Raw genomic sequence first — 13,965 nt, 5'->3', positions numbered from 1 at the left:
CGCCAACCGGCCGCTCCCGCCGATACCTCAATCCACTAGAACTTTCTTCGGTTTCCGCTTCCGGGTCGCCTCAAGAACCGCCTTTAAAAAAGAAAATCCAAGTTGGGCACTTCTAGCCACGTAGAGCCATAGAGTTGAGGCCCGCAAGGCCTCCACAGCCTCCTTCGCGGGAAGCCGAGCCGCCTTCTGTGACCTAGTTTCTCCGTCAGCTCTTCCGGTTTGAGGGAGAGAAGGTCCGAGAAGAAAACTTCCGTTCCCTGCTGCCCGGCGCCCGGAACTCAAGGACCTCGGCTTGGCCGACCTGGCGGTGGGAAGAGTTAGAGGAACGGACAAGAGAGGGGAAGAATGGCCAGGAGGCTTCCGAGAGAGCACCGGAAGTACGGCGCTCAGAAGGGTCCGACTCAGGCTCGCGTCGCTGTCGGCTGGTGGGAACCGGGGACGCCGGCGACCTGAGTGCAAGCTGGCGCTACCATCGTCACCGCCGGCAAGTCCCTTTTCTGTGCTTTCGTTGGCTCAGTCTTGAAGTGGGTCGAGGACGAGCCACTCTCAGAGTCCATCCTGGAAAACGAGGTTGCCAGTGGGAGCCGAGAGCCGGGGTAAGTGTGTGTCTTTCCTGAGGGTTTTTCTTCCGAGGCAGGGAGGGAGGGAGGGAGGCAGGCAGGAGATGGCAACGAGAGATGACACGTCGGAGTTTGCTTTGGAAATCGTCACTCTTGGTGGTACCGACTTTCGTCTTCTACGTACCTAAGTTAGAAATACGGCAAATGGCGCAGACCAATCCTTACCTCGACCTTTAAAGTAACTCGTTCCTGGCTTGGACCATCGCAGAGGTCACCTAATTGTTCTCTGCCTGTAGTGTGTTGAGAGATTGAGTATCTGTGTTGTGTAGTACCAGACGTGGGATGTACAGGCATGTTGAGAAAGATAGTTTATCTCAAATGCCTTCCGGAGAGGTTGTCAGAATGATTTTTTTGAAACACGTGTACAGTTTTATGATCACGCCAGAACTTATGGTAACAGGAGTTATTTTTATATGACGTAGGTTATGTTAAGTACTTAACAATGTTGAGTTAGCTATTTTCTCTTGGGCCTAGAGAAATTGAAAAGTTGGGAAACAGCCAGAGCAGGATTTGAATCCAGGCACTTAGACTTCAAGGCCCATGTTCTTACCAGGGCACTGTGTCACTCCTCAGTAAAAGGCCCCTCCCCATCTTCAGAACAGTCCTGGGTTCTGAGCCTGCCATCCAAGGAACTCAGGAGGAGGAGTTGACGGTTTCTTCATCCCAAACCACCCTGGGACAGGACTCAGCATGTCTCAGGCCACCAAGAGGAAGCATGTGGTGAAGGAGGTGCTGGGGGAGCACATGGTGCCCTCCGACCAGCAGCAGATTGTGAGGGTGAGTGCACTGGACACAAGCTGCTCTGCCTCAAACCCTTCCACTCCCTCTGGGCTCCTGGGGTGGGGGTGGGTTCAGTGCAGCCCAGACTGTGTTTGATCTGACTGATGAGGCTGACTGATTCTTGTCTCTCCTGGACCAGGTACTCAGGACCCCAGGGAACAATCTGCATGAGGTGGAGACAGCCCAAGGGCAGCACTTCCTGGTGAGCATGCCATCCAAATACCGTAAGAACATCTGGATCAAGAGAGGTGAGAGAGGCAGCCCTCTAGGAGACAGAACCATTTCCTGTGGCCTTGCCTTTCCGCATTGCAAGCAGTCCTGACTTTGCTTTTTCTCTTCTCACCTACAGGGGACTTTCTCATTGTTGACCCTCTGGATCAAGAGAGGTGAGAGAGGCAGCCCTCTAGGAGACAGAACCATTTCCTGTGGCCTTGGCTTTCCGCATTGCAAGCAGTCCTGACTTTGCTTTTTCTCTTCTCACCTACAGGGGACTTTCTCATTGTTGACCCCATTGAAGAGGGAGAAAAAGTGAAGGCCGAGATCTCCTTTGTGCTGTGCAAGGACCACGTGCGCTCTCTACAGAAGGAGGGGCTCTGGTAGGATGGTCCCCTCAGTCATTGGCGTGCTTGCTTCTGGGGGGATTGACTTCCTAGCTAGGGAATCGGGGGAGGGGAGATTATGGCATCCCAGGCATGGACAGCTAGAACAAGCTTTTTGCTGAGAGATGTCTTTGTCCTCTCTGATCCTGGCTCTTCTCTTGGCACAGGCCTGAAGCCTTCTCTGAAGTGGCTGAGAAACACAACAGCAACAGGAACAGGTAAGGAACAAATCTTGGGGTAGAGAAGACAGAAAATAGGGGTTTGTGTCTTGGTGTCTTGAAGGAAAAATAGAGCCTTCTTTTCTCCCTACATAGGGTACATGGTGATAGCTCCTAAATATGTGCTACAATATGTGGTTATGAGTATGGCTTCAAAGTCAGATACCCTGTGTTAAAATTCTGGCTTTGCCACTTATAGCTCAGCAGCTGTAAGCAAGTTAGTCTTTTAAGACTCTATTTCCTTATCTATAAAATGGGAGTTCTGTGAAGATTAAAGGATGCAATGCTTGTAAAATTGCTTAGTACAGTACCTGGTATATAACATGGGTCCACTGTTAGTATTCCTAACTAAAACCAATGGCTGTAGCAAACTTTGGGGGGAGGGGGAATTTACCTATTTCTTTGGCCATTTTTTCCACTGTTTGCTCTGACTCTATCCCTTCTTTTAGTCTTTAAGGGGGTGCTGCATTTTGGCAGGCCTTTGGAGCCCTGACAGCTTGGCCAAATGGTCCTCCTTTTTGGGACTCCTTAATTGCAAATCTGGTTTTCCCAGAAGGTGTTGGGCTAACTCTGCTCCTCCTCCACACAGACAGACTCAACCAGAACTCCCAGCCGAACCACAGTCATCGGGAGAAAAGTCCAGCTCTGAAGATGATTCTGATCTCTTTGTTAACACCAACCGCAGACAGTATCACGAGAGTGAAGAGGAGAGTGAAGAGGAGGAGGCACCCTGAGGTCCTGGGACCCACTTCTCTACTTGCTCAGGGACTAGTCCCTAGCAACTCTGGGCTTGGACAGTCCCATAGTGCTCTGCAGATCTTCACCCCGGGATGGGGACAAGGCAGGGCCCCTGTCTGAACTGACCTTCTGGCCTGGAAAATTAAACCCCTAGTGGGTGGTGACTTGTACTGGTGTCTGAGTGGCTCTCTGTGGGGAGGGGGACTTGTGGTTATGTACAAAACTGCTCCTTGGTGTGGCGGCTTGGTGGGCCAGTGGGCTGAATAGGAAGTAAATGGGGAATGGCTGGAATCTTTCTGAGGTAGTTTGTTCTCTTTCTCTCTCATTGGGCAATTAGGAAGTGTCAGGCCCTGTGCGATGTCTCCTTGTATGTATTTAACAAGTGGGAGCAATCCCACTTCATTGCTTGCTTGCAGTTTATATGGATTCAAACATTCAGGATTACAGCCCTAGGACATACTGCCCACCTGCCTCTAAAAGACACTCAGGACAAATCCCATGGTGCCTGGTGAGCTGCTTTCCCTGCCTTTAGTCATCTGTTACTATGGGAGGGCTCACCTCCATGCTACTGTGTGCATCCCCTGGTCGGACCCCAGCTCTCCCATCCTTAACTATCTGCCACTTGCAGATTATATGCTATGTGGTCAGCAAACCTCTGTATATATTTAGCCTTGTTTTGAATGGTTCGTCCATCTCTTGATTTTATTGGAAACCTGGTTGTTCAGTAACCTTTTAAATGGAGGCGACTTTTTTACCCTCACCTTTTGTGCCTCAGTATGAGAAGGTAGGGTTGGTGGCCTCCTTGTGGCTACTCAGACCATCAGTCTCCACCAGCCCTCTTGCAAACCGCGTCATCTCGCTTCTTCGAACCTTTTGCCTCTGGCTGTATGCTCTCCCTCTTCAACACTGGCATTGACCTAGTCACTGCTCAGTCATAGAAGAGTTTACGTCCTACTGATTTAGTCTTCCGCTTCTGCTGTGTCATTATTTTCTTTATCACATGGATGGAGCTGTTCAACCCTATGGCTCCCAAGTTCCTTGATGTCCCCACCACTAATGCCCTTGTCTTCTTTTCCGGCCTGCAATATGTATCCCTAGTCACTCCCTGGACCCTTGACATCACTAGGAATTGCAGCACCTTTTGAATTTAAATACTTGTACATTCACCACCTTCTGGCTTTCTTCCTTATTCGAGTACCTCCTCTGCAAATTTTTTTTATCCTCATCCTCCAAATCAGCCCTGACATTCTCACCATTAACCTCCTGTCTTCACTTCCCTCCGTGAGCAGCATCAGTCCCATGGTCCACACCTTCCACTCCTGTCTGCCTCCATTCTGTTCATCTAGTAAAACCCTAAACCTGGGTGAACCCAATCATTCATCTCTGCCTGAACCCGAGTCACTATTATCACGCTAGAAAACAGCCAACCTGGCTCACCAGTCGTACCTTAAATTCATAATTACAAACCTCAAGTGGACACTCAGCACTGCCCAGCTGATCTACTCTGGGATGTCTCTTTCAAAACTTCTATTTCATCTACCAGTTCTCTGTTCCCATGGTAATTACTGACCACAGCTCATACTTCATTAAGAATTAGTAGCCATTGGAGGGAACTCACACCTCATTACCAAGTCTGCAAATGTGCTTGTGCATCTTCCTGTTTTTCTACTTCCTGTTGTAAGCTGATGGCACTTAAGCCTTTCCTCTTGAGCTTTGGAGGCTGTCTCTTCTCTTTTTTTCATAAGGACTTTGTTGGGGTATTTTTGTTGTTGCTGTTTTTTTGTTTATCATTCTCTCTATTATATGTGTTAGCATCAAATGTGCTATAGAATCTCGTTTCTGAAACAATCAGGAAAACCTGTATTGATCCCCACATCCTCTCCAGCTACCGCTTCATTTATCTGATTTTCATTCACTTTCTCTTATGTTTGCTTAGTGTAGCTTTAAATATGTGCGTATATATGTGTGTGCGTCTACATGTGTATAAAGTGTATGTCATTTATCTGATTTTCATTCACTTTCTCTTATGTTTGCTTAGTGTAGCTTTAAATATGTGCATATATATTTGTGTGCGTCTACACGTGTATAAAGTGTATGTGTGTATATATATATATATATACATAAACCAGATGAGTTAAAGATATGTATGTGTGTGTATATATATATATATATACATAAACCAGATGAGTTAAAGATATGTATGTGTGTGTATATTTATCTTTATCTTTTTTTCCCTAAAGAGAATCATTTGTCCCTATACCATTTATTGAAGGTTCATTCTTTTCTCACTGGAAATACTTTTCAAAAAATAAACTAAATTCCTGTACGCGCTTATATGTGGATCTCTTTTCGGAATTTCTAATCTAACCCCGTTGGTCTTTGTGCCTGTACCATGTTTTATAGTCTGATTGATACTTGCTAGGCCGCTCCTCCACCCCCACCCTGCCATTTTGTGGCCATTTCATGTTTTCATATTTTCTCTTACATAAGAACTTCAGAATGGACTTGTCAATTTTCATCTAAAGGTCCTGTTGGGATTTTCATTGGCATGGTTTTAAATAGTTTGATTTGGGGAGAAGTATTATCTTAACAGTTTTGAGTCTTTATGTCCTAAGCAGGGTATGTATGTTCTTTTCTAATACATTTCTAGTTTGATTTAGAAGTTTTATCAAATTTCTGGTTACTTGTTACAAACTCCTCGTTACTTGTTATGAACAGGATCTTCTGAAATTGCACTTGTAATCATCACTGGCATGTGGGAACGCCGTCCATCTTTGTTGCTCATCTTGTTAATCTAATTGAATTCATTAGTTGTCGTAGCTCTTTAGTTGATTCTCTTTGTTTTCTAGATAGTCAAATCATATCCTGTGAGTTTCAGTTTCATCTTATCCTTTACACTGTTTTTTCTTGTGAATGACGGAGGCCAGGACCTCCAGTATAATATTGAATGGCCTCTTGATTGTTCCTCTCTTAGTTTTAATGGTTCTTGTGTTTTCGTCATGAAATAGGACTCTTGCTTTAGGTTTCTGGTAGATAGTCTTTGTTAGGATGAAGATGTTTCCTTCTGTTCCTAGCTTGAGGGTTTATTTCTTTTATTCAACAGTGATGAATGCTGACATCTATTGAGATAATAAAAAGATTTTGTTTTATTATTGTACTGAATTACATTAATAGTTTTCCTAATGTTGAACCAACCTTGCATTCTGATATAAATCCTGCTTAGTTTTACAGTGTGTTATTTAGATTTTTATATTTATTCCTGGGCCAATTTCACTTTATTATTGTACTGAATTACATTAATAGTTTTCCTAATGTTGAACCAACCTTGCATTCTGATAAAAATCCTGCTTAGTTTTACAGTGTGTTATTTAGATTTTTATATTTATTCCTGGGCCAATTTCACTTTTTTTTTTTTTTTAATAATCTCCCTGTTCTATGTTGATATTAATATTATGCTAGCCGTATAGAATGGGTTTGAAGATGTTTTATCTTTTTCTTCAGGCTCGAATAGTTTATAGAACAGGAATTTGTTTCTTCAAAATTTGGTAGAAGTTATTTATAAAAACATCCGTGCTTGGTGTCTTTTTTAAAGATAGATCTTTAACTGCCTTTTAGTTTCTTCTGTGGCATTCTGTCTCTGAAGTTTTCTATCTTTGAGTCAGTTTTGGTAATTTATATCATTGTAGAGTCATATATCTCATGTATATTTAAACTTTTTAGGCAAAAAAGTTATGCTTAATATTTGTATTATTTGGGACTTTCTTACTTATAAGCAACAAAATCGAACTCAAATTAGCAGACTCAAGCAAGGACCCATTGGCCTGAGGTCTGAGAGTGGCACTTCAGGCAGAGCTGATCCAAGGCCAGCACGATTCCTCAGGACGCTCTCCTTGTTTGTCTTGGTTGTCTCTGCTGAATTCTACTTCTATTCTCCCAACTTGGTGGTGAGATCCAACTATGTATTTATAGATTACCCAGGCCAAGCTGACTGTTCTGAGAGCCCTTTATCCCTGATGCTGTGGCCAGTCCATGTGATTGGTTGTCTCATGGTACTGACCCCTCCTGCAGTTACATTTGAGAGTGTGCGGCCCTTCACACTCTACACCTCTATCACTTTAGGACCAACATTTACAGCCAGGTCCTTTCCAGTAAGGCTTCCCCACGCAGCCCAGCTCACTTTCATCCAGTCACCCTTATACATGTACTAAGGAGCACAAATGGCAATCTGAGCTAACCACATGGGTTTTCTTCTTTATCTGTAAATGTGGTAAAATATCTTCACATTTTCTCATGTTAAAACATTCCTGCATTTCTGGAGTAAAACAGACATGATGTATTTTTCATTACATTGTTCGATTTGGTTTTCTTTTTTTTTTTTTTTGTCTTTTTCCATCGATTTGGTTTTCTGATATTTGGGGGGCGGGGGCAGATTTTGGCATCCAGGTTCATAAGTGAGGTGGTTTAACTTTTTTCTTTCCTATATTGTCCTTGTCTGGTTTTTATATAAAAGTTATGCTAACTTCATGAAATGAATTGGAGAGTGTTCTCTTTATTTTCATTACAAGAGCTTATATAAGATTGGAATTTTGCATTTCTAAATTTTCTGGTAAAACTTGCTGTAAAATCAACCACGTCTGGCCTTTTTTGGAGGGGTGCCGGGGGTGTGTTTTGAACTAGATTTTTAGTGGTAATAGATTAATCAGGTTTTCTGTTCTTGAGTCAGTTATATTTCAAGGAAAGAATATTTTCATGTTTTCTCATTTTAACTGTGATATCAAATTTACTGGCACAAAGTTATTTATAGAATTGCCTTATGTTTGTAATCTTGACTGTACCTGAAGTTATGTCCCCTCTTTTATATCTGATATTGTTGGTGTTTTCTCTGCTGTCCCCCGTCAGTCTCAGGAGAGCTTCATTACTAGTCCTTCCAGAGCACCAACTTTTTGTTGTCATTGCCTTTCATTGGTAGCTTTTTTCTATTTCATTAATTTCTCCTTTTACCACCATATTTCCCACCTACTGATACTCTTTTTGGGTTTATTCTGTGGTTCTTTTTCTAATCCTTTTGGTTGGATACTTAGCTCATTAATTTTCTTCTTTACTTCCTCCACCATCCCAAAATATTTAGGGAATTTTTATCTTTTTTTTTTTTTGAGGCTGGCTTGTCTGGGGATCCAAACCCTTGACTTTGGTATTATCAACACCGTGCTCTAACCAACTGAGCTAACCAGCCAGCCCTAGGGAATTTTTAAACCTAAAGAAATGCAAAGGGCTGGCCCGGTGGCGCACTGGATAGTGCGCCACTTGGGAAGCGCGGCGGCTCTCCCGCCCGAGGGTTCGGATCCCACATGCGGACCGGTTCCCGCTCACTGGCTGAGCGAGGCGCGGGAGCAACGCCAAGGGTTGCAATCCCGTTGCCAGTCCCCGGTCCAGTACGGGGGCAACACTGAGGGTTGCGATCCGTTGCCGGACACAGAAAAAGTCGAAAGACAAAAAAAAAAAAAAAAAAAATGCAAAATAAGTGCCCGTATACCCGTCAACAAGTTACCAATTTATAACATTTTGCCACATTCTGTATCTTTGCACATACACACAGTTTTTACATTTGTTATATCTCTTTAGCAACTTTTAATTTAGAATAGAACCCTTACTGTATGTCCTTCATAAAATTGTCTTTTTTGGTGAGTTCAGGCCAGTCATCTTACAAAAATGCCTGTGTTGGATTTGTGTGATCATTTTTGTACCTTTAGATTCAGGTTAAACAGCTTTAGCACCAACAGCATGGAGGAGGTGTGTTCTTATTGCGCCCCCTGTGTGCTTACTGCACTGTGTACTTAGTGCATGTCAGGAGGCACACAATGACCAGATGTCTAGCTATTGGTCATGCTGATTTCTTGTTTTTTTATTTTTCTGATGGCCAGCCAGTATGGGGATCCAAACCTGTGACCCTGGTGTTACAAGGCTATGCTCTAACCAACTGAGCTGATTAGCCAGACTGTTGATGCTTATTATTTTTTTTTTTCCTTTTTGTCTTTTTTCATGACCGGCAACGGATCACAACCCTCAGTGTCGCGCCCATACCGGCCCGGGACCGGCAACGGGATCGCAACCCTCGGCGTTGCTCCCCGCACCTCGCTCAGCCAGTGAGTGGGAACCGGTCTGTATGTGGGATCCGAACCCTCAGCGGGAGCGCCGCCACGCTTCCCAAGCGGCGCACTGCAGCAGTGCGCCACCGGGCTGGCCCCTGATGCTTATTTTGATCACCTAAATAAGGAGATGGCTTCTAGATTGTTTCCCTATAAAGTACTAGTTTCCCTTTATAATTAATAGTTAATCTGTGGAGCAGTCTTACCTTTTTTTTTTTTTTTTTTTTTTAAAGATGACTGGTAAGGGGATCTTAACCCTTGACTTGGTGTTGTCAGCACCACGCTCACCCAGTGAGCAACCGGCCATCCCTATGTGGGATCCGAACCTGTGGCCTTGGTGTTATCAGCACCACACTCTCCCGAGTGAGCCACGGGCCGGCCCGCAGTCTTACCTTTTAAGGTAAATAAAATGCTAAAATATCCCTTGATGCAGCTCTTTGTTAACATCTGGTGGATTTTTAAAAATTGTAGTAAAATACACATAACAAAATTTGCCCCTTTAATCATTTTTAAGCACACAGTTGAGTCGTGTTAAATATATTCACATTTTTGTGCAACCAACGTTTCAGAACATTTTCATGTCCTTTAACAACTCATTTGCCCTCCCCCCCCAGCCTCTGGCACCCACCGTTCTATTTCTGAGTCTGACTACTCCAGGTATCTCAGACAAGTGGCACATGTGGTATTTGTCTTTTTGTGACTGGCTCATTTCACTTAACATAATGTCCTCAAGCTTCATCCACATTTCAGCATGTGTCAGAATTTCTTTTTGAGGCTGAATGATACTCCATTGAGTGTATACACCACATTTTTTTCCCTGTTCATCCATTGATGGATATTTAGGTTGCTTCCATCTTTTAGCTATTGTGAATAATGCTGCAGTGAACAAGGATGTACAAATACCTCTTTGAGACCCTGCTTTCAATTCTTTTGGATATATACCCAGAGGTGGAATTGCTGGATCATATTCTATTTTTAATTTTTTGAGGAATCACCATACTGTTTTCCATACATTCCAACTAATAGTGCACAAGGTTTCTAATTTCTCCACATTCTTGTCAACACTCGGTATTTTCGGTTTTTGGTTTTTGTTTTGTTTTGATAGTAGCCATCCTGATGAGTGGGAAGTATCTAGTATTTTAATTATAGTTTGTTTTGAGTGTTTCTAATTACCATTATGATTCCTTTGGTGCCCACCCCGCCTTTTTTTGGCTGCTGACTGGCATAGGGATCTGAACCCTTGACCTTGGTGTTATCAGCACCATGTGGCCCATAAATTATATTTAAATATTTACTTAAAAGTTAACTTTAAAAAAGTTTATTTAGTTTAATAAATGTTAAATACTTTCAAACCCACCACCACAAAATTAAAGCTTGAATCTTAACAGTAATACAAGCAGCATGTGCCTCCACCCTCCCACCCTGCCCCGCCCATCCTGTTCTCTATTCTCCCACCCAAGGTAACCATCTTGAATTCCATGTATCCTTGCTTCCTTATATGGTTTTCTTGTATCTATATGTATTCTTAAAATGTTTTTAAAGGTGGTATTTAATTTTATAAAAAGGATAACGTGCTGTATGTCTTATTTGGGGGCTGACATATTTAATGTTACACTGCTGTGATTCTGTATATTGCTGTAGTTCGTTTTGACTGGATAATATTGAAATAGAGCCCCCCACACCCTCATAACATGCGCTATCTGCTCTGTAGAATTGCTTTCTTAACCTAAGTAACTACATTTTGCCCCCATCTGACTGCAGACTACCCCCTGCTTCTGCATGAGAAACCATTCACCTTCTCATAGAAACAAAAACCATTGCATAGAAACAGGAGCCATACACAGTGAACTATTACATGGGAACAGGAACCATACACAATGAAAACTTGTGCACTTGATTGCTCGAATAGCTCATTCTCAGCCTCCGTGACCTAGCTCCCCAGCTTGCTTTGTGCACCTGGACAAACCCGTGTGCCAACAGGATGTAGTTTTTGCCTTTAAAAACCCCATAAGACCAAGGCTCGAGGCTGTTCTTCCTTGGTTGCTCCTTAGGAGACGGTTGCTGGCCAGCTGGAGTGAATAAACTGCCCTTTTCTGCACGAGTGGCGTGTAAGTGCATTTCTTGTGGGAGCGTGCCTCACAACATTTTGGAGGCCCCAACGAGATACTTTCTCTCTTGAGTATATCCCTCCCTGCACTTACCTCCTAGGAGAAGATAGAGAAGCTGTTTCTCTTCTTCTCCCTGGAAGCAGACAGGGCACTTTACTATCTCCCCAGGTAGGTGAGATCTCAGTAAGGGATGGTGCACCAATTGGTGGACTTAGTGGGAGGCTGGACGCAACATTAACTTCCCTAGTCCTTGGGCTCCCGAGACATCACTGGGCCCAGGATAATTTGGATTTGGATTTGGGACTTGCAAATCAATTTGGGTTTGGGACTTGCAAGTCAATAGGAATTGTGTTTCCGTGTTTCTTGTTCATCTTTGTCATTTGTGATTGTTGTGTCTGTGGATATCTTAGAGTAATTTTGGACGTGGCCACTTGTCTGTCTTTTTTGTGTTGCCAGTTGTGTGGTTTTGTGTGTCATTACCTGTGGTCTTATATAACACATGGGACAAAATTCCTCTGAACAGGTCAGTGGGAGAAATACAGGTTTGGATTGATATAATCTCTGACAAGCCGTCGTGACTAAAAAGATGCTTTTAAAAAATGTCCCAGGTGAATGGAAATAGAACACCATCTGTGCTTTTAACTAAGCCTTCTCTTCCAGCTTCTCTGAAGAAGGCTTCAACCCCCACAGTGCCTCCCGTACTCTCTGACGCCTCTGAAGACCCGAGGTGGCTTTAAAAATTGAAAACAAGCTAAGAGTATTTCCTTTAATAATTTCTTCTCCCTTCACTGGAGACGACTTAAAAGTTTGGGGAAGGTTGATGATAAGTTAAATAGCAGTAGTTCGTAACAGCAATGATTTAATCTCTGAATATATTGTAACCAAAGAAAAGAATTTGAAAAACTGTTGTAGGACTGCTAGATTAGTCCCAGAATGTCAACCTCATTTTCGATTTATTGGCTTTTGTTACTTTACGTCATGCTGACCTTATTGTTAAATACAGGTTTGTTTGTAATCTTTCCACACATGGAGAAAATGGGGAAAACATTACTTTTAAGTTGGTTGAAAGTATTAACTGACAAAACACCTCAAAAAATGTAAATTAGGCAACTAAGAAAACATACTCTGTTCATTACTTAAAAAAAAAATACAGCCTTATTAACTCCAGAGTGTAACAGTTGTCAGAATCAACATTTAGGTAGATATAAATAAAATATTTAAATGGTAGTGTAAATAGTTTTCAGGGCATACACATAGATTTTTCCTAAAGAATTGCTCTGGCAACTTTGTTAAAAACCAGTTGACCAGAACTATGGTGTATTTCTGGACTTTCTTTGCCTGTTTCCCATACTTGGAGCAGCACTGCCTCTCCCTGCCGTTCCTCCAAACCCCCCTCTCGCTCCCGCACCTGATCTTTTCCTCTTCCTCTGCGTACTCGGAGTGGCACTGCATAGCAGCCCTCTCCCTGCTGTTCCTCCAAATCCCCCTCCCACTCCTACAGGTTCACTTGCCTCCCTGAACTCCTCAAGACCAGGCTCCCTTCATGGTTTACAACTGGAAAAATCAAAATCCTTCTTTCTCAGAAAACCTCAGGGCCTCATCTCTCTCCTGGAGACTGTTTTTCTTTACCCACCAGCCTACATGGGATGATTGTCAGCAGCTCCTGCAGACTCTCTTCATGTCAGAAGAACGCAAGTGGATGCAGAGGGAGGCTATGAAAACTGTTACTGGTCACGATGGCTGACCCTCTGATGATCCCGTTTGCCTCAAATGCATGTTCCCCTCTAACAGACATGGGCGGGACCCAAACACGGACCAAGGTAAAGGAGCTCTTGACCTGTATCACCAGACTCTCCTTAGGGGACTCCACACAGCAGCCCAGAAGCCCACTAACCTATCAAAAGTAAGTGAAACTATTCAGGGGCTAAACGAAACCCCTGCTGCTTTCCTGGAACACCTTATGGAGGCTTACAGGACCTACATTCCTGTGGACCTTGAGACCCCAGAAAACTGGCAGGCAATAAATATTGTCTTTGTTACCCAGTCAGCCCCAGACATTAGGTGAAAGCTTCAAAGACAGGAAGGATTTAAAGGAAAATTGTTATCTGAGCTGGTCGAAATTGTGAAATTGCCCAGAAGGTCTTTAATGACAGATAGGCCAGAAGAGAAACAAACCAAAAAGCTAGATCTAAGGATGCCTTCTTCAGCCTCCCGCTGGCCAAAGTAAGCCAGCCTCTCTTTGCCTTTGAATGGACTGACCCTAGGAGAGGATACTCAGGACAATTAACTTGAACTCACCTCCCCCAAGGATTTAAAAAGTTCCCAACCTTATTTGATGAAGCCCTTCAGACTGTTTGTTGCCGAGATGTGAGGCATTGCCAAGGGGGTGCTCACCCAAGCCCTGGGACCATAGAAGAGGCCTATCACCTACCTCTCCAAGAGGTTGAACGGTGTAGCCGCAGGATCGCCAACCTGTCTCTGAGACTAATGGCAACTATTTTACTAGTAAAAGAGGTTAACAAGACATGTGCTTAGTGGCCCCCCACTCTGTACAGACTCTCTTACAAAGTGCACCTGAACATTGGCTCACCAATTCCTGCTTCACCCAGTATCAGGCTTTACTTCTAGATCAGCTCCTAAAAACCACGGCTCTAAATCCAGCTACCCTCCTTCCAGATGACAACCCAACCGAGCCTGCCCATGACTGCCTCGAAACAGTCGAGACTCTCCAAGGCCTCCGGCCGGACCTGACTGAT

At 43.6% G+C, this 13,965-nt stretch overlaps 1 protein-coding gene across 2 annotated transcripts; it reads left to right on the top strand.

Moving 5' to 3' along the window:
- The first annotated feature begins 375 nt into the window (after window positions 1-375).
- EIF1AD (eukaryotic translation initiation factor 1A domain containing) lies at window positions 376-3,125 on the top strand. 2 transcript variants are annotated; one of them, XM_008590246.1, is made up of 6 exons: window positions 376-596; window positions 1,218-1,397; window positions 1,540-1,648; window positions 1,888-1,996; window positions 2,167-2,217; window positions 2,807-3,125. In XM_008590246.1, exons 2-6 carry the CDS (start codon window positions 1,311-1,313, stop codon window positions 2,949-2,951), a joined length of 501 nt encoding a protein of 166 aa, XP_008588468.1. In that variant the 5' UTR covers window positions 376-596; window positions 1,218-1,310; the 3' UTR covers window positions 2,952-3,125. The 2 variants fall into 2 exon arrangements, with proteins under 2 accessions (XP_008588468.1, XP_008588467.1); XM_008590245.1 differs by having other exon boundaries at window positions 1,194-1,397.
- Window positions 3,126-13,965: the final 10,840 nt, after the last annotated feature.

Source organism: Galeopterus variegatus, unplaced genomic scaffold (assembly GCF_000696425.1).
Source record: "Galeopterus variegatus unplaced genomic scaffold, G_variegatus-3.0.2 Scaffold5943, whole genome shotgun sequence".
Classification (NCBI taxonomy): domain Eukaryota; kingdom Metazoa; phylum Chordata; class Mammalia; order Dermoptera; family Cynocephalidae; genus Galeopterus; species Galeopterus variegatus.
The sequence above is the reverse complement of the archived record's forward strand: the minus strand, read 5'-3'. Positions and strand labels throughout refer to the sequence as shown.